Below are 22,898 nucleotides of genomic sequence, written 5' to 3'. Positions count from 1 at the left end.
TACTTTGCAAATACAGCATCTTGGTCCTGTCCCACCTGCCTTTGTCACCCTTGGTCAAGAGACACTGTCCCCTTCTTCACCCCTACTCACAAGTCTGCATGGCTCCACTCCTGCTTTGCCAGAAGAATACAAGGATGGTGACCTTGTGCCACTCGCATGCATGGCCCGTGGCTGGCCACTTGCTGTCTCTCAGAAGCCAGCCACTGGGTCACCTGAGACCTCCATGCTGTGAGCCAACCAGCCACATTCAGAAGCCCTGGGGCACTGGATTCCACCAGGACAAAGAGAAGCCCAGGATCACCTGGACCAAAGACAGCGGTGGAGGGGCCACAGAGAAAGGCATCTGCCAGCCCAACCACCCATGGTTGCCACAGGTGCCAAGATGAACCGTCCAGCTGAGCCCTTCCCAAACCCCCTGCCCAGGAAATGGGAAGGCAAGGACAATGGTTGTCATTAAGAAAGTAACAAGATGACCACCCATTGGGACACAGCAAATCACACAGCTGATAAACAATTGGTATTCAGGTTTAAAAACTTTGATATGAGGTATGATCAAAATACACAGTAAATGTTTAAATGTTTAGTTTATTATGGTAAAAGACATATTGCCAGGAATCACCTTCAAAATGTTCCCTAGATCTGAATACACTTTATAAAGCATTCTTGCCTCTTTATGAAGCACTTCTGAAAGTCCTCTTCGCTGAGTGTCTTTAAAAGGTATGATCAAAAGTATAATAGGGGCCAGGGATTTAGCTCAGTGGTTCTGCTGCCTGCCTGGCAAGTGCAAGGTCCTGAGTTTGATTCCTGGTACCAAAACAAAAATATTAGTAATCTGCTGCCATGTGCCATACAATGCAAAGGCAGGCTCATAAACACATGACGGTATGTCCTCATCACCAGGTCTGGCACTGTGCAGCTTCTGGCTCTTTTCAAAATCAAAATGATCATGGAAGCTAAATGTTTTGAATTGATTTAGGACATCAAGGCAGCCACAACAGCATAACTAAAGACCCTCAGGAAAGAGGACTTCAGAACTGCTTTAGAAAGTGGCAAGAACAATGGGATGAATGAGGAGGAGGATTTTGAGAGGGTTAATGGCAATGTGTCTTTTATTGTAATAATTTTTTTTTTGGTACCAAGGATCAACTCAGGACCTTATGCTTGCGAGGCAGGCAGCAGAACCACTGAGCTAAATCCCCAGCCTTATAATATGTATTTTTTTGAGACAGGGTCTCTTTATGTAGTTCAGACTGGCCTTGAACTCACTATGTAGTTCAGGAAGGCCCTGAACTTGCAGTGATTCTCCTGCCTCAGCCTCCCAAGTGCTGGGATTACAGGCATGAGCCACCACACCTAGCTCTGTAGTAGATTTTCCCCCTTTCAGTACCAGGGATTGAACTCAGGACCTTTCGCCGGCCAGGCAGGCATGGCACCACTGAGCTACATCCTAAGCCCTGTAACAAATTTTTGATGTAAACATTCACCATAGTATTTTTTAATCATGCCTCATAAACCAATAATAAGACAACAATAATTAAAAACAATAAAATGGGGGAAAGATTGAAATGGATGTTTCACCAAAGATATCCAAATTGATGATAAGCACACTGAGTGCAGGAAGCTTCAACCTCGTTAGTCATGAGGGGAAAACAAGGCAAAACCCTGCGTGACATCACCACACAGCCACAAGCATGGCCAGCATCAAACATGTAGACGACAGCAAGTGTCACCAAGAATGTGGAAAGCCTGGAACCCTCATATGCTGCTGGCGAGAATGTGAACTGATGTGGCCACAATGGGGAACTGTGTAGAAATCCCTTGAGAGGGAAACCCAGCAGCCCAATGGTCAGGCTGCTCCACTCCACTCCCAGGTACGAGGGTGAGTGAATGCACCATGTAGGACACTCCAGCAGCACCACCACTAATGACTACAAGTGGAAGTGACCCAAACTCCCGGCTTTTAATGAACAGGGGGGACCAGGGACTTGGGGGACACAGAAGTTGGAGTCGGTGGTCAATGCAGGCAGTTTTGACTCCAGATTGAGAGTGTTTTGGAGGTAGAGGTCATGATGCATATGCAGCTGGAAGTGATGCCAGTGGGCTGCACACTGAGCTACTAGCCAGGCACACACCTTGAAGTGCCGCTCCACGGTGGACAGGAAGCGCACATTGTCGGAGGCCTCCAGGTGCAGCTTGAACAGCTCGGTCAGGACTGGCTGCACGTTGGCCACCAGCATGGAGTCAGCTGCCCTGATCGCACCCAGGACCTTCCTGACAACTGGAAGCTTCGTCTGTTCATGCAGTGCACTTAAGGTGGCATTTCTTTCCCGCCAGAATTCAATTTCGGCCAGGGGGCCGTTGCCCTGAGAAAGGACATGAACACAAAAAGACTCTTGTGGTCTCTATGGGTGGACACTTGTTTCTCTGGTGTCTCAGAGACTGTCACCATTTGCTACCTTGCAGGAGACCTGCCTGAAGAGGAAGTCTCACCCCCAGAGAGGAGGCTGGAACCGAGGAATTCCCAGCCAGCATCCTGATCAAAGTGTACCTGAAGCCAGCACTGCCTCTGGACTGCTCAATTATGTAAGGCAAGGAATTCTCTTACCTAAGCCAGTGGAGCTGGGTTTCCTACTTCTGGCCACCCCAGAATCCCGCTGGCACACAGAATCATCTTTACCATCCAGCAGCACACTAACAAATCTGAAAGCTCAGGACTGACGCCTTGGGAGTATTCACTCTGACACACAGGGAGAAGAGAGGCTGACCCACAAACAGTCCCCAGACTCGCGGCTTGGAGGGAGTTCACTGAGGCCTGTATCAGGGCTCTCAGAGCCCACCCAGGTCACCTGGGGCGTCTTCTTGAGCTGGCCCTCCACAGCCGCCGAGATCTGATTCAGCCAGTTTATCACACACTGCTCCAGGGCTTCGAGGGTGTCGGGGTTACCCGCCAGCTCAGCCACGTCCCCCTCCACGCTGACGGCTGGCATCTCTAACTTGACCTCACCTGGCGGGATGGAAGAGGCCAATGAGCCAGGGTGCAAATGCTGCAGACAGTAACGCGGCTCTTCACCCCGTGTGCCAGAATAAGGCCCGAAACCTCCAGTCCTTATCCGACTCTGTCCCGTCCTCTTCTACTCGAATGTAATGCAAATACTTCAGATCATTGTTCCAGCAGTAAGGTCAACAGAAAGGATGTTATAATTCAAGATATCCCTGAATTTACAATTTAGTGCGTTCAATTTTTAAAAATTAGACATGCTGGGTGTGGTGGTGCACACCTGTGATCAGAGCACTAGGCAGGCTGAGGCAGGAGGATTGCAAGTTTGACCCCAGTCTGGGTGACTTAACTTTAGTGAGACCCTATTTCAAAGTTTAAAAGGGGGGTCAGGGGTGGGGATGTAGCATAGTGGAAGGGCCCTGGGTTCAATCCCCAGTACCAAAAATTAAAGAAGCTGAACGAACTCCCACGAGACCTCCTTAGAGGGAACTGGCCGCTGCCCACCACGCCCACCTTCGAGCTGCTGCATAGTCCTCTGGATGTTGTCCGAAAACTTCTGGATGTTCATGAGGAACTCGTCGCGGATCAGCTGCACGCTGTGGTACTTCATGCCCTTGCTCGGGACCTTGGGCAGGTCCATCTCGTACTCCGAAAACTGGGGCAGCTCCACGGCGGCCGGGGCTCCGGGGCCCTGGTCCGTCTTGTGCTGATTGAAGGACAAAGCCGGCAGGAAAACCTGAGAGCAGACACGCAGCAGATCACGGGTGGCCACCGTTAGCGCTGCCTCTGTCGCACCCAGAGCTCAGCTGACCCCGCCAGGAACCCATGGCCCAGCGCGCCACACCCTTCTGCCGGTGCCTCCTCGGCCTCCAGAGGCTCGGGGCACAGCTGGCCACGCCCCCGGGCAGCGCAGCCACGCCCATCCGCTAGGACAGTCAGGCCCCTCCGGCAGCGTCTCGGGCAGGCTTCTGGGTCCCCCACCCCCGGTTCTCCCCCTGCAGCCCCTTCATCGAAGCCCCTCCCTAGTTGTCCCGCCGGGCTCTTGGGCCTCCGGCCTTCTCCGTGCCACTGACGCCCCTGTTCTGAAAGGGGGGCGGTGAGGGACGCAGCGCGGGAGCCGAGAGCTGAAGCTGGGACTCAGGAGGCTGCTTCGAGGGCTGAGCTGGCTGCGCAGCGAGGGCTCCCGCCACCGGCCAGGCCACCTTCGGCCTCCCCACCTGGCTTCTCCGGAGCCCTTGCAGCCATCTGTATGCTTCCCACGGGCCTTGTCCGCTGTGACTCCTCCTCCCCTCCCACAGTCCCGCACCCGCCTCGAGCACATCACGGGCAGAGCAGAACCCCATCTCCTAGGCCGTCTCAGCGGGGCCTCACTGTTACCCTGGCTGCTCAGCCCAAGTCGTGGGAGTCATTCGTGTTTGTTTTTGAGATAGAGTCTCACTAAGTTGCCCTGCCTGGCCTCAAACTTTCAACCCTCCTGTCTCAGCCTCCTGAGTGCGGGGATTACCGGAGTGCACCATGGCGCTTGGCTCTAGAAGACATTTTCTCCCCTTTGGCACTGAGAATTGAACCCAGGGCCTTCACTCTGAGCTACATCCTTAGCCCCATTTTTTATTTTTTGTTTTGAGACAGAGTCTGGCTAAGTCACTAAGTTGCCCAGGCCGGATTCAAACTTGAGATCCTCCTGCCTCAGCCTCCCAGAGTGCTGGGCTGACACCAGCCAGCTTTTCTGATTCTTATGGAAAGCCCGGACATCACCTCTCCTGATGTCACCCTCCTGCACACCTTTCTATCACGTCACCAGGGTGCGAGGTCTCTGCACCACCTGCCACGCCCTGATGTTTTCTCGTTCGCACCTCCAGGCATCCTTCCCCTTCCCCTGTCCCTGCCCCTGCCCTGCTGAGCCACCGCCCAGGGGCTCCGGGAGAGGTCACACAGCCGCTGCAACCCATACCTGACAGAGGACATCCTTCAGGAAGTGCAGCAGGTGCGCGCCCAGGACGCCATACTCCAGGATCTCGGGCATGAGCTCCATGGCCTCCGCCATGTCGCCGGGCTCCGGGATGGTCTCTGGGAGGGACAGACGGGCAGTGGGGGTGCGCTGGGGGCGGCAGCCATAGCCCCACCACCCTGCCACGTGGCTGCAGAATGTCGCAGTCCCCAACTCGCACCTACACTGCCTCTGATTTCCCAGGTCCTGGGGCTCGTGAAACTGAAATGACCCTGCCCACGCGGTGGTCCACAGGTTTGTGACCCACCCACATCCAAGCCAATGAGGACAGGAAGAATTGAGGGTTCATGTCCTCCCTGGACACAGGTGCTGAAGCTTAAATCGAGGGTGGGAAGGAGCCTGGAGCTGGGACCCGGGCTGGCCTCGAACTTGCAATCCTCCTGCCTCAGCCTCCTAAGTGCTGAGACTGCAGTATGAGCCACCACACCCAGCCCAAAATGTCCTTTAAGGCCTGGGAGTATTTACAGACATATTTGGTGACTGGCTACTGTCTGACAAGGCTTTATTTGCTCTGTATTACTTGGCCCAACCAAAGACCCATGGCCACCGTGAACATGGGAAGATCCCGAAGACCCCTCCCGGAGTCAGCTGGGAAACAGCAACAGTGCATCACGGCAGCCACATCCCCAGGTCCCAGTCCCTACCCTGTCCCCGGCCTGCAGAGGCTGTGCGTCACCTACCCCATGTGTTTTCTCATACTTCCTTATGTAAAGTCATTTTAAAGGGAAGCTACACAGGAATCCAGTTCAGAAAAGAAAGGGAGTCTGACAGAAACACAACTGAGCACAGGAAACATCATTTCTATGTTACTGATTGAAGTTAGCTGAAGCTGGGCCTGGAGGGGCACACCTGTAATCCCAGCACCCTGGGTGGCTGAGGCAGGAGGATGCCAAGTTTGAGCCCAGCCTGGGCAACTTGGCAACTTTTCGAGACTCTGTCTCAAAATAAAACATGAAAAAATCTGGGATCTGGCTCAGTGTGAAGGCCCAGGTTCGATGGTCGCTCCTCCTACTCCCCCCAGAAAACCAAAGACAAGAAGCAGCACCACGTCTGCTCGGGGAAAGTGTTAAGTCACTGTGATCAGGGGAGCCTGAGCCGTTGCCTGGGGCAGCACAGGGCTGGCTTCCCACCAGCCGTGCACAACGCTTCACCCCCCCCCCCCACCCCGACGCCATGCGTGCGATGCATGCAGCCCAGAGCTGTGTGTAAGGACACCGCTCAGTGTGCCTTAGTGACCACAGCCCCAGCCCGACTCAGTGAGCCCTGCGCTCAGGGGCAGGGGCAACACAGCCACCCACGCCCGCTCACAGCCCAAGTCACCCAGGGAGGCAGAGCCCACCGTGCTCCTCGGGGCCTCAAATTGCCTCAGCTCTCTCCCTCTGCCCCGCGGCCAATGTCAGGGACACTGTGCGTGTCGCTCTGGGGTGACGGACTCCTCCAGCGAGCAGGTGGACTCTCAGGACAGAACCGTGAGAGGTGGGGGTCATGTATGACGACAGGTTATGCTCCCTGTCTCGGGGAGAGGGAGTCCAGCGCACTCAGGCATGCACGTCCGCGCCCCATTGCCACCAGCATGCACCCCAGAAACGCACCTGCTGTGTTCCTGAGGAAAAACACCACGTTCCGGCGCAGACACTCCTCAGGAACCGGGGTGCAGAGCACCTGGAGGTACATCCTGTCCACGATTCGCTTCACTAGCCTCTGAAATGGGGTCAAACACGGCCAGGCTCGAATCTCACACCCTGGGAGGCACAGGCAGGAGGATGGAAAACTCCAGCCCAACCTGGACACTGTAGTGACTTAGAAGACCTTGTCTCAAAATAAAAAATTAAAAAAGAGGTTGAGGCTGGAGCTCAGTGAAAAGGCTCTGGTTTCAAACCCTAGTACTGCAAAAAAAAAGAAAAGAAAAGAAAAGAAAAATGAAAATAAAATAAACGCTACAGTACCCGGATGCAGTGGCCCAGGTGTAGACAGAGCTCTGCAGGCTCGCAGGGCCGGGGCCTGCTCACTCCAACAACATGGCTCCTGGCGAAGGCCTGCTACTGTGAGCAGGACCCGGTCACACTGCTGCCCTGTCAGGGTGACCTCGGGCAAGACTGAGGACTAAGGGGCCGAGGGACCACGGCCAGCCAGGTGGACGCTCTGTGCGGACCCGGCTGGCCCTCAGAGCGCCCTGGACACCGGCTGGGCCGGGGCTGTCACAGCCAGGCCGCGGAGAGCCGAGCGCTGTGCCCAGGCCCGCCGGGAGGGGGCGCTGGCGCCCGCACCCCGCGCACTGGGCCGTGGGCCGAGCACACCCACTCCCCTGGGTCCTGCAAGTCCTCCGGCCAGTGCTGGGATCTAAGGCTGTCGGCCCCACCCCGCCAAGAGCACATACGCGGGTGGGGGCGTTGTCTGAGGCCTCTCTGTCCTGCTCCTCGTCCTCAAGGCCAAGAACTGGAGGCACAGTGGAATCGCTGCTCAGCTGCAAATTCTGAGCTGCAAAACACGGTCACATGTGTGCGGTGAAATTGTTCGGGCCTGCGTTTCATACTACAGTGCATTTCATTCCAGAGACATTTTAGGTTTCCATCTCGAGGGTCCCCAGCATTCTCCTGTGTGTGGGAGGTGATTCTTCCACCCGGAGCTGGACTCACCGGTGATTCGTCCAGGAGGCGGGGTCTGGGGAAGGGCGTGGCCAGGGCGTGGCCTGGAAGGGCTTCTCTCCCTCCCCAGCCCCTCCCTTCTCTTCCCGCTTCCTGGACGCCATGCAGTGAGCAGCTCTCCTCCGCCACGCCGCTGGGACCCAGCCAAGGGCGGAATGAAGCAGGAGCCAAAATAAACCTCCTCCTTTACTCTGTGGGTCTCAGGTATTGTGTCTCGGCTGTGGGACAGTAACTAAGACAGGTGTCTTCGAGTCTGTTTCACAAATGAGTCCTGTTGTAGCCTTGACTCACATTGTAATCGAGGGAGGTGGGTTACATTTGTGTCATCCATCAGACGTGTGTGTGTGTGTGTGTGTGTGTGTGTCCCAGTTGCAGTGTCTGCAGTGTGATACCTCTGGGGTCTGCACTTAAAGAGAGGCCTGTCATGAAGGCAGAGTTCCGGGCCACATGTCACCCTGTACCCCTTGAAACTCGCGGGGGTAGGGCCGGGGATTTAGCTCAGTGGTTCCGGCGCCTGCCTCACAAGCACAAGGTCCCGAGTTTGATCCCCAGTACCAAAAAAGAAAAAGAAAAGAAAACAAACTCACGGGGGTGCAAAGAGCACAGTCTCACTGAAAGGGCCCCCTCCCTTCGGTCCTTGTGACCAAGGCAGGTTGGGGACCTGGAAGGACACCGGGACTGGGCCCACAGACCTCCCAGGGCGGCACACAGGGTCAGCGTGGCTGTGGGACAGCTCAGGGTGGAGCCCGAACCCACCGCGCTGTCCACTTCCTCACCCATAAATGGGACAGTAACCAGCGGGGGACCAGGGACAGCACACAGGCTGGCAGAGGGAACAACTTCTAGACAGCAAGGGCTCGCATCACTAGGGTGCTGCCATTACCTACAGTCAAAAATACACTCAGAGCCAGGTGTGGCAGTGCAGAACTGTAATCTCAGCACGCTGGGAGGCTGAGCCAGGAAGATTGCAAATTTGAGGCCAGTTTGGGAAATTTAGCAAGATTCTGTCTCCAAATTAAAAACAAAAGTGCTGGGGATGTAGCTCAGTGTGAAGGGCCTGGGTTCAATCTCCAATACTGCAAAAAAAGAAAAAAAAAAGTCCTTTATTTCTAAATTTGCATTCCCCTCCCTGCAGTCTTTGTGACTTGCTTGAGAGTCACATTTGGTTAAAAATACACTCCTCTGAAAAGATAAAGCTGACTAAAGGAGATGCCATGCATGGCCAGGATCCTCTGCCCTCCGATTTCCCACGATGAGCTCATAGGTGGAGGGGTGCGTCTGCTTTTGTAAGGGAAGAGGGGTTACAAAAGGAATGGGGAGCAGGGCCCCTGTTTAGCTGTGCCCACACTGCAGGTCGCCACACTCGGGCCTCCACCTTGGCTGTACAGGCTCTGTGCAGTGTCCCAGGACAAATCCCCCGAGGCGAGAGCCACTTCTGCAGCGGACGGGGCCACACCAGCTCCCACACCGCCGAGGGCTGAGGTGTCACAGCGCACCAGGGGTCTTACAGCCCCTGCCACCAGGGCGCTCCTCAGCTGAAAACGCCGGTGTCACGGGGACCCTAAAGGGGATGGCAGCTGCCTGTACACAAAGGGACACCTCTCCCCACCCTTCATGTTCTGTGCCACCCTGGGTTGGACAGCGTCCAGTCCCCGGCGTGAGACCTTAATGGAAAGGGGTCCTGCAGATGTAATGAGTGGAGGAAGATGATGTCCCAGCTGACTAAAGGGGGACCAATGCCCGGGCCGGGCAAGTGGAGGGACAGAGAGACTAGATGCACAAGGGAGGAGGTCATCCTGTGACAGAGGTAGAGAGGAAGGCCGGGGCACAGCCAAGCAACATCCAAGGATTGTCATCAGCTACCAGGAGCCAGAGGGGAAAGGGAGGGCCCTTGGGACTTCAGGCTCCAGAAAGCTGAGAGAATAAATCGTGTTGTTTGCAGCACCCAGTTTGTGGTGACCTGTGGCCAGGGACAGGAACGACACCAGTCTCCAGTGGAAATGGACTGAGGGTCCCCGACACCTGCCCCAGGCCAAGGCTGTCTGGGGTCCGCCCTCCCCTCCATGTACCCGCCCTGTGCCAGGCCTGGCGCTTACCCAAGGCCTTGGGTTTCTGATAAGCAGGCTCTTCTTCTTCCTCCTCCTCCTCCTCTTCCCCCTCTTCCTCTCGGGACAGGACAGACACCTCGCTTTCTTCACGGCCAGGCCAACAGAAAGAAAACACACGTTAGGTCCGCACAGCCACAGTCACCTAACTTCTTTGCTCTTGGTGGAGCCAGGGTGTAGGATGCAGCCAAGGAGCCTCCTGCATGCTCCTGTCACCAGGCAGTTTTCTGTGACACATGAAGGCTGGCGCCAATTCTGACAAGGGACGAAGGACACGAGAATGGTCAGAGTTACCACGGCTCAGAAGAAATAGAAACGGCCAACAGGCCTGAAAGAGACCCACGAGTGGACAGCGTTATGGATGGGTTTGTCAGTCCTGAGATACACACTTCAAATGGTGACGACATGAGTTCTATGCCACAGATAAGTGACCACAGTTTTAATAACTGAAAGATGGTGGTGGCACACTCCAGTGCTCTGGGAGGCTGAGGCAAGAGGGTTGAAAAGTTCAAGCCCAGCCTGGGCAACTTACCAAATTAGTGAGCCCCTGCCTCAAAAAAAAATTGGGTTTTTTGTTTGAACATTTAGATAGCTGTTTTTAAATATAATACACGCAGATATTAATAAAATATTAAAAAGCACTCTTATGAAAAATAAAACAAAATTTTACACAAAATAATTAAAGGATAGCAATAGTTAATACACTGTGTATCATAATCTTTTGGGTTTTTTTTAGTACTGGGGATCGAACTTGGGTCCTTCCACTTGCAAGGCAGGCGGCAGAACCACTGAGCTAAATCCCCGGCCCTGTGATCTTAATGGCCAAAATGCTAGTCAGAGCACATTCTGGACAAAAAAAAAAAAGACTTTCTTTTACCAAAAAAACCCCAGATAATAACAAAACTTTCTTTCTTTCTTTCTTTCTTTTTTTTTTTTGATACCAGGGATCAAACTCAGGTCCTTGTGCTTGCACAGCAGGCAGCAAAACCACTGAGCTAAATCCCCCAACAAAACTTTCTTTTCAATGAACAAAGAGAAACTAGTGGTATAAGTGAAACAAATTAACATATATATTGAAATATTTTTGAAACACGGGAACAGAGAAGCTGGAGAATTATTTGAATGTCTCCCTACTTCCTATTTCTCTATCTTCTATTTTGCTTTTAATTTATGTATGTATATATTTTGTTTCTCATATAAGGAAACCACACATTGTATATGCTTGTGTCTGACTTATTTCACCTGACATTACGTTGTCAAGTTTCGTTCATTTGCCTACAAATATCTCAAGCTTATCTTTCTTTAAAGCAGCATAGTACTAACCTTGTGTGCATATTTTTTGAAAGGGTTGGGATGTAGTCAGTGCAAAGGCCCTGGGTTCCATCCCTGGTACTGCATCCCTAGCCCTAGAGCCCAAGACGACTCCAGCGGGGTCACACAAGTGCATGACACCTGCGAGCTGTGATCCCGCATCTAACCCTGGCCCAGGGCCTCCCGTCCACGTCCCAGTCCCAGCTGGGCAGGACCAGTGCTGTGCAGGGGCCCGCCTCAAGCAAAGATGCTGGTCCACTCCCTGCCATTCTTTATATTGAAATGTTATATTGAAAATACAAATACATTCAACATGAATTTCGGCCACTTTGGGAAGCCTTGCTAGGGGCCACTGCTCTCCTTTCCAGCACATCGGGAGGGTGGAGAAATGGAAAGGGGAGAGGACGGGGCAGAGGGGATGACGTGGGCCCCTCCCGCTGGCCCGCACTGTTGCCGGTCAGCCGCGTGGACTCCCCGCCTCTGTGGCCTTTACGGAAACGATTGAATGGCACCCGGCACAGGGCAGGCACTGAGCAAGTGCTCGCTGTGGCCTCTCTCGGCCGACTTTCCCAGCCGCCTGTGCGCGGGGCGGGGCGGGGGGGGCAGCGGTGTCTGGGGCTGTCAGGACACCCGCGACTGTTTGTGGTGTTGACAGCAGGTTTGATTTTGTTTTTTTGTTTCCCTGGGGGTTGAACCCTGGGCCATTGCACTGAGCTACATCCCCAGCCCTTTTTAATTTTTTAAATTTTGAGGCAGAATCTAAGTTGCCCGGGCATGGCTTGAAATTGTGATCCTCCTGCCTCGGCCTTCGGAACGGAGGGATTTCCAGCTGGCAACGGGTGTTTCCCAGCTGCAGCTGCGCCGGGTCCGGCGCAGAGGGCGGCAGGGCAGGGCAGGGCCGCGGGCTCACCTAGCTCCACTTCCACCTCCTCGGGCTCTGTGGCGCGGTAGAAGAAGAGCGCGGAGGTGGCCTCCTCCTCGCTCCTGCGGTTGAGGAAGTGCAGGATGAGGTCCTCCGCCTCGCCCTCGTTTCGGCTCAGCAGCTCCTCGAAGAGCTGGGGGTCTGAGAGGCCAAAGGCCGCGTACAGGCGGTCGCGCATCCAGAGCACCCGCAGGTCGTCCATGGCGCCGGCAGAGCAGAGCGCAGGGCCGACTGCGCAGGGGCCGCGGGCGTCCTTGGCAACGGCGGCCCCAGCAACGGGCGCCGGGACAACGGCCAGCGCGAGACTGGACTAGCGGCCTGCGCCGGGCTCAATCTAGACTGGCGCTGTGACCCTCGCGAGCCCCCATTCGCGGCTGCAGGTCCACGTTGCATTAAGCAGTGGAGCCAAGGGAGGTCCCAGACCAGAAAGGGCGCTGCAGCGTAGCCAAGGTGGGGGTAGAGGGCACTACAGAGGGGCAGGCGGCTGGGGTGCCCAGGATTAGGGCGGAAGAGCGGGGTTCTTTGGTTTTCTACCTGGGCCAGAACACAAGAAAGTGAAGCACACAAGTCTTAAAAATATAGATATATTTATTTGTCATTAGCAAAAGAAGTCCAGTACTGGTAGGAAGATGCAGATTTGTCTTTCAAGCATTGTGCAGCAAAATACTAAGTCGCTGTTGTTACCCAGCAAGGAGGAGCCGGGCGCTCTTCCTAACAGAGCCTCAGCGTCAATGGCCTGACTAGGGAAGCTCTCGCCAAGCCCTCATTTCCAGCCTGGGATTACGATTTAAATACCCTTTCTGGAGACACACGAGGCGCCACACAAGCAAGCCCGCCTTGAACTTTCATAGAGAAAGGTACTGGATTATCGTCAATGCAGAGTTCGAGGAGGTGTGAATACTTAATTGATCAACTCCTGTACTACCACAAACTGGAAGCTGAGACCAGGGAATGTTTCTAAAATACTCCTAGCTGGGCATGGTAGTGTGTACCTGTCATCCCTGCTGCTCAGGAGGCTGAGGGAGGAGGACTGCAAGTTGAGGGCCAGCCTGGGAGACTTGGTGAAATCCTGCCTCAAAAATGAAGCCTCCGGGCTGGCGATTTAGCTCAGTGGTTTCACCGCCTGTGTCAAAAGCGCAAGGTCCCAAGTTCGATCCCCGGTACTCCCCCCAAAAAGAAAAGCCCCTCCAGAAATGAGGACGGAGCTCATTCAGTGAAGGGGGAGCCCTTTCCAAGGTTCTCTGGCAGACAGGGTGTCCAGGGGGCTAAGCGACAGCAGCGCACCTCTGCGGTGCCCTCCGCTGTGGGACAGAATCAGGCTGTTTCACCGAGGGACAAGCTTGGGCTTTTCTCTTAGGGATCCAAACCAGGTGGCAGCAAATTTATCTGAGAAATGTGGCCGCCCTGGCCCCAATCTTCGGCCCATCTTTCTTTCCTCTAAAAGTTGCTATCAGGGCAGCAAAACTTGCCTTGCAAATGCTGTGAATAACAGACTTTTTCTTTTTGGACCAGGAATCAAACTCGGGTCCTTGCACTTGTGCAGCAGGTGGCGAAACCACTGAGCTAAATCCCCAGCCCTGAATAACAGACTCTTAACAAAAGCTGAGGGCCAGGATTCAGCTCACTGGTTTCGCCGCCTACTGCACAAGCTCAAGGACCCGAGTTCGATTCCCGGTACCAAAAAAACCCAAAAACCAAACAAACAAAAAGCTGAAAAAACAAAATCCGGCAGGCACTCTGGAAATGTGATCCAGGACAATCACTTTGTAAAGAAGTGAGACTTCCCCTGATGTCTCGGGATGCCCGATGAACTTATTTCCAGAGCCCTTTCACGAGTTATTAGTGTTTTTATATAATTACATTCTACATAATTGCTACATACCTCAATGGCAAAGTGAGCCTTCACTCTCCATTCTGTACCCTGCTTAGATGTTTTAATTAAAATTAAAAAGTGGGTCCCTTGACAGATACGAGAGAGCCGAGAGACCCCTGGCAGTCTGTGATCACTAATCCCCTGGCTGCACTGTGAAGCCTGGGTCCCAGGGACACGTTAGTCGCTGCTGCCGCTGCCACAGATTCCTGCATTACAGCAATGAGATGACAAGTATGGGGACAGAGCTGCAGGTGAGAACCAAGGAAGGGCGCTAGGCGGCTCACACACGCATCCGGTGCCCTGCTTCTCTGGAAAACAGAGCTTCTGGTACAGAACGCTTTCCAGGAGTTTTCCGAGCTTCGCTGTCTCTCGGTGGCTAAGCCTGGAGGAGGAAAGCAGGAATCCCGCCGGCTTCGAGTCGCTGCGCCAGACAGCAGCAACACCTCTGCTCTGATCAGAGCTGTAAGGTCAGTCACAGCCGTGACTCGTGACGCTGGGCTCCTGTCCCTCAGCAATGGGGGACATCACGAGACCTGCTCCGACGCACTGCGCCCTGGGGCTCAGCAGGGAAAAGGGGCCACGCGCACCCTGAGCAGCGGGCGACAAACAGGCCCAACATGCGTCCATCACTCACAAGTTTACCACCATGAGGACACGGCAGGCTTCATTTTGAAAACAATGCAGCAAAACTGATTAAAATGTGAAACACGGACTTAATTTACAGGAAGATCCACTGGACCGAAATGTTCAACAGGACTGACTCAAATCCGGGCCACCCTGAACGTCAAGTGAAGTGGTAAATTTAAGTTCAACTTTATAAATTAATGGCTTCGAAAGAATTAATTTTCTTTTTTTTTTGGTACCGGGGATCGAACTCGGGCCCTTGCACTTGCGCAGCAGGTGGGGAAACCACTGAGCTAAATCCCCGGCCCAAAAGAATTAATTTTCAACTGACCTAAATAGTTTTTGAAGGTTTAAATTAACCCCACCTTCATCAGACCTTTATTTAGAATTAGTCTAAAAGTAAAAAATTATTCTGTTCTCAAGAATAAGTGCAATCTCTTCATGGTAAAATATCTGAATTTATATTTTGCTGTAAAAATATACAAACACTTCTTTTTGTCTTTCATTCAGCATAAGCCATTCTGGTTCAGTAACACAGCTGAGGCAGTTCCCGAATTCCAATTGTGTCTGTATTTTATCTTTTGCAGTCATGCCCAGTGTTAAGGCTCAGTGTACAGTCTATCCTTCCAAATGTACAATCTTCATAATTGGTTTTATGTAAAGATAATAATCTTTAAAAAAATATACAAATGGGAAAACCATCTACTGAATAGTATTTTATCCCACTTTCTCCAATTATCAAAAGAAGACAAAACTGTAGAGATAATTCCCTACTTGTAATTCTAGGTAGCATATAATAAAAACTGTTTGCATTATTTTTAGTCAAGCAAAATAAATGTGAATCATTCAATTTAAAAAAACTGCTTAACTTCAACTGTTGGGTAATATTATCTGACAACTTCAAGTGACAAGATAATTCTTTGTATTTTTAATAAGGTTTAAAAGGAATCAAGTATCTAAGACCATTTTCAATTAGCCATACAAAACTGGCTTCTGTTCCCCAAGCCTATATTTTAAAAAATAACTTTAACATGACATTTGGCATTAACTTATCCTGTGTTCCCAATAAAAAACCAAAAGAAATTTATGTGTTTGAAAACTGGTAAACTTTACAGAATCTTTAACATGAGGAAGAGGTATATCTTACAGAATCATTTGGCTGTATCATAAGGCAATCAATGGAGATGGAATTTCTCCTATCATAAACTTGACAGAGGTGAAATGCTTAACATGATAGCTCTCCATAAATCTGAAAGCCTGTTGGTGACAGCAGGATGGTCATGCCATGTCGTCGTTAGTGAACTTTGACGAAAGTAGATTGAACGAGAAAGGAACAAATTTGGTGCCTGCACCAATGTAGAATTTGTTCTGAAATTCTACCCTACAAAAAAATTACAAAAAGGACACACATATTAGTGGAAGTCTGAATTAACATCCCTACATTTCTTCAAACAACGTTTACAATTTTATTTATTTTTTCGGTATTGGGGATCGAACTTGGGACCTTGCGCTTGAGAGGCAGGCGCTGGAACCACTGAGCTAAACCCCCGGCCCAGCATTTACGATTTTAAACAATCTAGTTCTCCTCACGTAGCTTCAGGTACGAATACTGTTCCTTGGATAAATGAATGCCCTGTCCCCACCGGACGCCTTGTGCCTTCCCTGTCTAGGTCAGGAGGGCCAGCAGACACTGCCCCTCTGGAGGGCTGAGCACAGGGAACCAGGGCCCCTGTCCCCACTGGGTCCCTGCACAGAGGAGTAACCTGATAGAGAACTGTAACCCTGAGGGGCATGCAGGAGGCCCCCACGTGGTCCCAGAGCCCTTGCACTCATGGGCGGGGCTTGGGAAGCCACTGGGGGGCTTAGATGTGACTTGTCAGGAGATTGGTCAAGGGTGTCCACAGGGGCGTGGCCTGGAAGGGTGCACCCCAATCCCTAGCTCCTCCCTCTCTCCTCCCTGTGAGCCCCTTCTCCTCCACCAGGACTCTGCCATGCTTCCCTCCTGCCTTGGAACCAGATGATCATGAACTGAAACCTCTACAGGCTGAGCTGAAATAAACCTCTCCTTTAATTGGCACCACACACACACACGCACACACACACGCACGCACGCACGCGCGCGCACACATGGCATGAAACAGATGGGTGTGGTGGCGCACACCTGTCATCCCAGCACTGCGGAGGCTGAGGCAGGAGGATCACCATGAGTTCAAGGCCAGCTGGGCTACATAGTGAGTTCAAGGCCAGCCTGAACTACACAGCAACACCTTGTCTCAAAGAAAACTTTTTTTAAAAAGCATGAAACATGTTATCATTCTACAAGCATAAGCTTGCTTTTACTTGTCAGTACAAATTACACTTTAATCAGAGGATCTCAATACAGATGCCAAACTATTATGGTTTAGTCTAGAATGTCCCCCAAGTGGCTCCTGTGTTCAGAGGCTTTCAGAAGGTGAGGAAGTTAAGGGGCCAGAGCTAGCATGCTGTGGGAAGGGGGCGTGGCCTGGAAGGGTACCCCTCCCTCCAGCTCCTCCCTTCTCTCTTCCCTGCTGCTTCCTGGCCACCCTGGGGGAGCAGGCCTCCTCCCAGGCCCTCCCACCTCGCCCCTTCTACATGGAAGCCTGCCGACCAAGGAGCAAGCTCTGGACCTGTGAGCCAGAGGAAACCCCTCCTCCCTTAAGGTATTTTGTCCTAGTGACGAGAAAGTGACTGAGACACAAAGTTGGGAGGGAGAGAACTAGTCTGCGTGGAGCCTTAGGTCTGGGGCGGGTGCGTATATCTGGGGAGGCCGCACTTCACACTCACCAGTGGAGGCGGATGGCATGGAGGAAGGCAGAAAGCCCTTCCATGACCAAAAGGATGAGAATCGTGAGAACTACAAAGGCGGCGATGAGCAGGAAGAGCAGCAGGACCCCGAAGGTGGTGTCCACGCGGAGGCCCACACGCATCAGCATGGCCCACAGGACGTCGGACAGCTCTGCAAGGGGACGGCGGGAGGTCACTTTCTGTCAAGATGTGAATGCCCTCTTACTGTCACTCACACATGTACATGCAAATGAAAAGAGTAAATCTACTCTTAAAAGATTAGGAGCATGAAGCATTAGAGTGTTTGCTGTTTTGATTTTTTAAAAACGAAAGAAAAAACGAGCACTCCCCGCCTCCTTCTGGGTGGCCGTTGCCTCCGTGGGAGCACATGATTCGAACTGTACGGGGTTCACTGCCCCAGCCAGGGGCTCTGCTGCCGGGGCCCCAAGGACTGGCCTCCGACCACACGCACAGCGTGTCCTTCCTGTGCCGCACACTGAAGAGCCCGCCGTGGAGCAGGTGCTTTACACGCTGCTCATGCTCCGTTAGCTCCGGCAGCTGGAGTTGGAACCGTGTTGCTGGGGGTTATTTCACACCAGTCCACACACTTGGAGGTGGAGCCGTGTTCCCACAGAGTGAGAGCTCCCTCAGGTGACTTACGCGCGTGGGCCAGGCTGAGCGCCCAGAGCCGCAGGTAGGATGCCGTGTTGGAGATGCAGCTCAGGCAGTACTCAATGGAGTGGATCGCCTGCGTCATCAGGATTTCCCCGAAATCAAACTGGGAGGGAATGCACACGTGTTAGACGTGCCCTGTCCACGTGCTCCCGCCTTGACAGATGTCCCCAGGGGCCACAGGGCAAGGCTGGCTTCTGGGATGCGATAAGGTGAGGACAGAGAGGCTGACCAGCTCCGTGGCCACAGGCCTGCCCCCACCCAGCCTCAGCTTCCCTAATGTGAACCGAGGGCACCGAACTAGAGGACTGTGATTGTCACAGCAGCCACGCCCTAGGGAGCTTGGTAAGATTCCGCACCAGCCTCAGAAGGTACTGCACATCTGAGGAGAGGACAGCGGCCCAGCTGCTTCCCAGGGCAGCGCCAGCTGAGTCGAAGCCGGGAGGGAAAGTGGAAAGGGTCTGTTTCGGTCTGGATCTAACATGGCCCCCAGATGTCTCCGTGTGTGGAAGGTGATGGGATCATGGGCGCTGTACTCATCAGCAGATTCACCCATGGATGAGTTAAGCACTGAATGTGCTGTTGGGAGCTGGGGCCTGGCTGGAGGGGGCCACTGGGGTACGACCTGGAGGGTGCATTCTTGTCCCTGGCTCCTCCCTTCTCCCTGCTTCCCGGCTGCCATGAGGTGAGCTGCCCTCCACCAGCCCCCTCTACCTTGCTTTTCAGCCTTGGAACCAGCCAACCATGGACTGAATCCACCCAAAACTGTGAGCCAACTAACTCTTCCCTGGAGTTGTGGGTGACAGGTACTGGGTCCCAGCGATGGGAAAGTGACTAAGACAGAGTCCCTGAGACAGTAAGACCCTGGGTGGGATGCTGCTAAGGTTTATCCCAGCTCTGCTTCCTATTGTTCCATCATCCTACAAGATTAATTACTAACCATCCCAAATCAAAACACTAAGTTGCATAATAACAAAATGATGAGAAATTGTTTGGTCCTTCTTAAGTAGCTAAATAGTTTCCAAAAAAATAAGGTAGGTCAAGGGAGTACACAAGCTCTGTTCTGCCTGCCCAGGCCATCTGTCCTGGGGGTACTATTTCTTCTCCTGACTCCCCAGAGCTGTTGTGGACTGACTTGTGTCCCCCTCAAAATACCTGTGCTTTACCCCTCATCCCAAAGTGACTGTATGTGGAGACGGGTCCTTTAAGAGGGGTCTCAGGGTGGGCCCTGAGCCCACAGCACTGGTGACCTTGGGGTGAAGCAGCTACCCCAGGAGTGCGTGCTCCAGGAGAGGCCTCGGGGGAACCCAAACCCGCCAGTCCTGGCCTAGACGGAGGGCCAGCCTCCAGAGCTCTGAGCCAAACCTGGACTGCTTGAGCCATCCACTGTGTGGTGCTCCGTTACAGCAGCCCTCACCACGTTAAGATGACGGTCACCGGCCAGCAATGACCAGGTGTCCCAGCCAGGCCCATTGGGCCCCTCCCTTGGGTCCCCGTGAGAGCAGTGTGCGGTGAGACGCTTTCCCTCTGGCTGAAGACAACAAAACGAGCCCAGGGTTGCCTGTGGCCCTTGTCCTGATGTCATGGGGCCAACCAGCTTGGGAACAGAAAGCAAACCCAAGCCTGGCCTTGAGAGACTGGAGACTCGGCCAACTCAGGTCCTGAAACCAGCTCTCCTCTCTGTCCCAGATGGGCTGGTAGGTTCCCCTTTAAAATCAGTGTGAGCTGGGGGTTTCATTCCTGCAACTATGAAAAGGCTCTAGCTGCCACAGGAGTCTTCTGAAAGCAATGTCCCTGACTCCAAAGTCACTTCCACCATAGCCTGCCATGGTGACACTCAATCCCAGTGCAAGGGGAAACAGACAGAAGAGAGCAACAACCAGACCCAGAGACACGACGCCAGCTGCGTGACCCAGAGAACATCAGGAAGCCCCGCTAAGGCCTGCTGTGTTCTTACACCAGTAACTGGCACTTCTCCCATGATTATCTCTGCAGAAGCCTCCGTTTATCCACCTCACCATCAGCGCGAGTGGAAAGATTACCTCTTCGCACGTCACTTCTCTGCATCCGTCCTCCACCTGGGTACTCCCCTCCTCAATGTCCTGGTTTCCCAGCAAGGATACTTCTTCCTCACTGTCTTTCCTCACTAGCGTGTAGCCATTCTAATGAGCAAGAGAGCATGGGGTCAGGGCCTTCGCTGGTGACAAAACCCAAGTGGGTTCGCTTCATGACTCAACTCCTTGAGAATAAAAAGGTCTCTGAAAGGTGAAAGCACTTTATACCCTTAGGGTTGCTATGACAGGGCGAGGAGAGGAGAGGACAGAGGGACAGCTTTGGTAAGGATGTGGGGAAACGGAAGCCTCATCAGGGCTGGTGGGAGAGGAGGGCGGGGCAGCACTGGAAAACGTCTGGCGGCACCGGAAACTACACAGAGGGACCGTGTGCCCCAGCACCTGCACTTCTGCTGCAACCCCACAAGAAGTGAAAGTAGACTCCGAGAGCCATTTCTGTAGCATCATTCACAACGGCCGAAAGGTGGGACATGCAGACATCCACGAAGGCATGAATGAACACACGCACTTGGTACAGCTCCCATCTAGAGGCCCTCAGGCCTCACGCGCTCCCAGGTGGGGCCTTTGGAGGCAACTGGATCGTGGGGGTGGTGACGCTGGACAGTGGGTGACACTGGATTAGTCCACTGACTGGTTTAGCACAGTTCTAGGTGTGGCTGAATGGATTTGCTGAAGAGGGAAGGCCCACCCCAGGTGTGGGTGGCATCAACCAAGAGGCTTGCAGCCTGGATGGAATAAAAAGGAAAGAAGGAAGGCAGCCGTTTCCTACCTGATGTGCCATGGACTGTTTCTCTCTGCCATGCCCCCTGCCTTGGAGCCAGCTGAAAATGGACTGAACCTCTACAAACAGTGAGCTAATAGGGCCGGGGATTTAGCTCAGTGGTTTCGCTGCCTGCTACGCAAGTGCAAGGACCCGAGTTCGATCCCCGGTACCAAAAAACAAACAAACAAACAAAAAACAGTGAGCTAATAAACCCATCCATCCTCCTTTAACTTGTGAGTGTTGAGTATTGTGTCTCAGTGATGAGAAAGTAACTAAGACAGCCATATATCCATCCAATGGGATATCATACATCCTTAAAAAAGGAAACTGTAGCATATGCTATAGCATGGATGAAACTTAAGGACATTACACTGAGTAAAAGAAGCCAGACACAGAAGGAAAAAATGCATGGTTCTGCCAGATGTGATGCCACATGCCCAGAATCCCAGTTACTGAGGCTGAGGCAGGAGGATACCAAGTTTGAGGTCAGCCTGGGCAAGTTAGCAAAGCCCTATCTCAAATTAAATTAAATAAAAAAGGCTGGGGCTCAGCGGTAGAGGGCCCCTGGGTTCAATCTCAAGTACTTTTTTAAAAAGCCAGACATGGAGGCACACACCTATAATCCCAGCACTCAGGAGGCTGGAGCAAGAAGATTGCTGTAAGTTCTCGGCCAGCCTGGGCTACACAGACTCTGTCTCAAAAAAGAAAAATAAAACAAAAACAAACAAGGGTCCCTAGAGTAGCCCAGCTCACAGAGGCAGACCATGGAAGGGGCCAAGGCTGGGGAGGAGGGGACCGAGACGTCAGCATTTAACGAGGACAGAGCCTCAGCTTTGCGAGACGAAAACATCTCTAGAGCTGGGTGGCGGGACAGTGACACGATGCTACCGAGCCGCACGACCCAAGCACTAAGCTCCACGTCACATGTCATTTATACCAAGATCAATTTCAGGAGAAAGTAACAAAAGACGCGCAAGAGGAGAGTCCGAAAGGGTGTTCAGCAAAGGAGAACTGCTCAGAACTAGAAGGCAGAACTTATCTAGATCTCCCACATTTTCTGTTTCTCATTGTATCCTTTAAATAAGAAACACTTTACGAGAGAAATCAAGAGGTGAAAATTTGGGGAAAGCTGCACTGAAGGGCGACCGAGTTGTCCTCTTCACAGTCTCTGCCCAGAGCGGGGTCTGGACGGCACCCCCTGGACACAGGGGCCCCAGCCCAAGCTTCCCCAGACGGGCAGCATCAGCTCCCCGACTAAGGGAGGCTTTGGCTCCTCACCAGCACCCTGGGGAGGTGCTTTCCACTCTGCTCTTTGCTTAACTAAAAGCAGACCTGTAGGCCAGGGATTTAGCTCAGTGGTTCCACCGCCTGCCTCGCAAGCAGAAGGACCCGAGTTCGATCCCTGGTACAAAAACAAAAAGCAGACCTGTAGCTGGACGTGGTGGTGCACGCCTGTGATCCCAGCATGGGGAGGCTGAGGCAGGAGGATCACCCCCTGGTCAAGGCCAGCCTGGTCCACTTTCAAGGCCAGCCTGGACTACACAGCAAGGCCCTGTCTCAAAAATCCAAACCCAAAGCAAAGCAGAAAAGCAGATCTGGCTTACAACATGGCCCATGTCACTTACCCGGTTCGCACCAAAGCAGCCGCAGCCATGGTGCAGCCACAGCAGGAAGAGCGGCTTTCCCAAGAAGAGGACGGGCACGGACAGCGCAGTGACGGCCAGCAGCACCCTCTGGATGTACGCCTGGGGGTGCAGAGCAGCATCAGGACGCTTGGTCATTTAGTGCAGGCAGGCAGGGCCGACCAGGTGGACCTTTCACTCCTCTCTGAGCTCCAGCTCCACACTCCGAACGTAAGGAGCACTAACAACTCGGTGGCCAAGGGTTACTTTGTTTTAGACAAATGAAAGAATTAGGAAACTTCTAAGTGCAGGTGAACCCTAGCTAATAATTTCCTGAAAACACTATAAATGGGCACTAGAAACTGAAGGCAGGAGGATGGCAAGGTTAAGCCCAGCCTGGGCAGCTCAGAGACTCAGCAAGACTCTAACTCAAAAGAAAACCTCAGAAGGGCTGCGCTGTAGCTCAGTGCAGGTCATG

General features: G+C 53.0%; 2 protein-coding genes across 8 annotated transcripts in view; both read right to left on the bottom strand.

The window, feature by feature from the left end:
- The window catches only part of Dnah10 (dynein axonemal heavy chain 10), a 98,312-nt gene extending 86,068 nt beyond the window's left edge, over nucleotides 1-12,244 (bottom strand). For 3 of the 7 annotated variants that reach the window (XM_021257625.2, XM_021257627.2, XM_021257626.2), the window contains exons 1-8: nucleotides 11,978-12,235; nucleotides 9,748-9,843; nucleotides 7,384-7,484; nucleotides 6,599-6,707; nucleotides 4,950-5,065; nucleotides 3,512-3,734; nucleotides 2,847-3,004; nucleotides 2,133-2,363 (exon numbers count right to left, since the gene is read on the bottom strand). In XM_021257625.2, coding sequence (XP_021113284.2) covers nucleotides 2,133-2,363; nucleotides 2,847-3,004; nucleotides 3,512-3,734; nucleotides 4,950-5,065; nucleotides 6,599-6,707; nucleotides 7,384-7,484; nucleotides 9,748-9,843; nucleotides 11,978-12,191 — 1,248 coding nt within the window. In that variant the 5' untranslated portion in view covers nucleotides 12,192-12,235. Of the gene's footprint in view, nucleotides 1-2,132; nucleotides 2,364-2,846; nucleotides 3,005-3,511; nucleotides 3,735-4,949; nucleotides 5,066-6,598; nucleotides 6,708-7,383; nucleotides 7,485-9,747; nucleotides 9,844-11,977 lie in introns of all 7 variants that reach the window. The other 4 variants (XR_002394580.2, XM_087198035.1, XM_021257629.2 and 1 more) reach the window with 3 other exon arrangements.
- A 315-nt stretch (nucleotides 12,245-12,559) lies between these two features.
- Nucleotides 12,560-22,898, bottom strand: part of Atp6v0a2 (ATPase H+ transporting V0 subunit a2) — a 32,163-nt gene continuing 21,824 nt past the window's right edge. The window contains exons 16-20 of the mRNA XM_004843963.3: nucleotides 22,424-22,543; nucleotides 20,006-20,125; nucleotides 17,952-18,069; nucleotides 17,292-17,463; nucleotides 12,560-15,867 (exon numbers count right to left, since the gene is read on the bottom strand). Coding sequence (XP_004844020.1) covers nucleotides 15,765-15,867; nucleotides 17,292-17,463; nucleotides 17,952-18,069; nucleotides 20,006-20,125; nucleotides 22,424-22,543 — 633 coding nt within the window. The 3' untranslated portion in view covers nucleotides 12,560-15,764. The remainder of the gene's footprint in view (nucleotides 15,868-17,291; nucleotides 17,464-17,951; nucleotides 18,070-20,005; nucleotides 20,126-22,423; nucleotides 22,544-22,898) is intronic.

This window comes from Heterocephalus glaber, unplaced genomic scaffold, assembly GCF_053883595.1.
Source record: "Heterocephalus glaber isolate CG9 unplaced genomic scaffold, H.glaber_assembly_v1.0 deba00001687, whole genome shotgun sequence".
NCBI classification, from domain to species: Eukaryota; Metazoa; Chordata; class Mammalia; order Rodentia; family Bathyergidae; genus Heterocephalus; species Heterocephalus glaber.
Note: the sequence above shows the minus strand (reverse complement) of the source record. Positions and strands in the feature narration are given on the sequence as shown.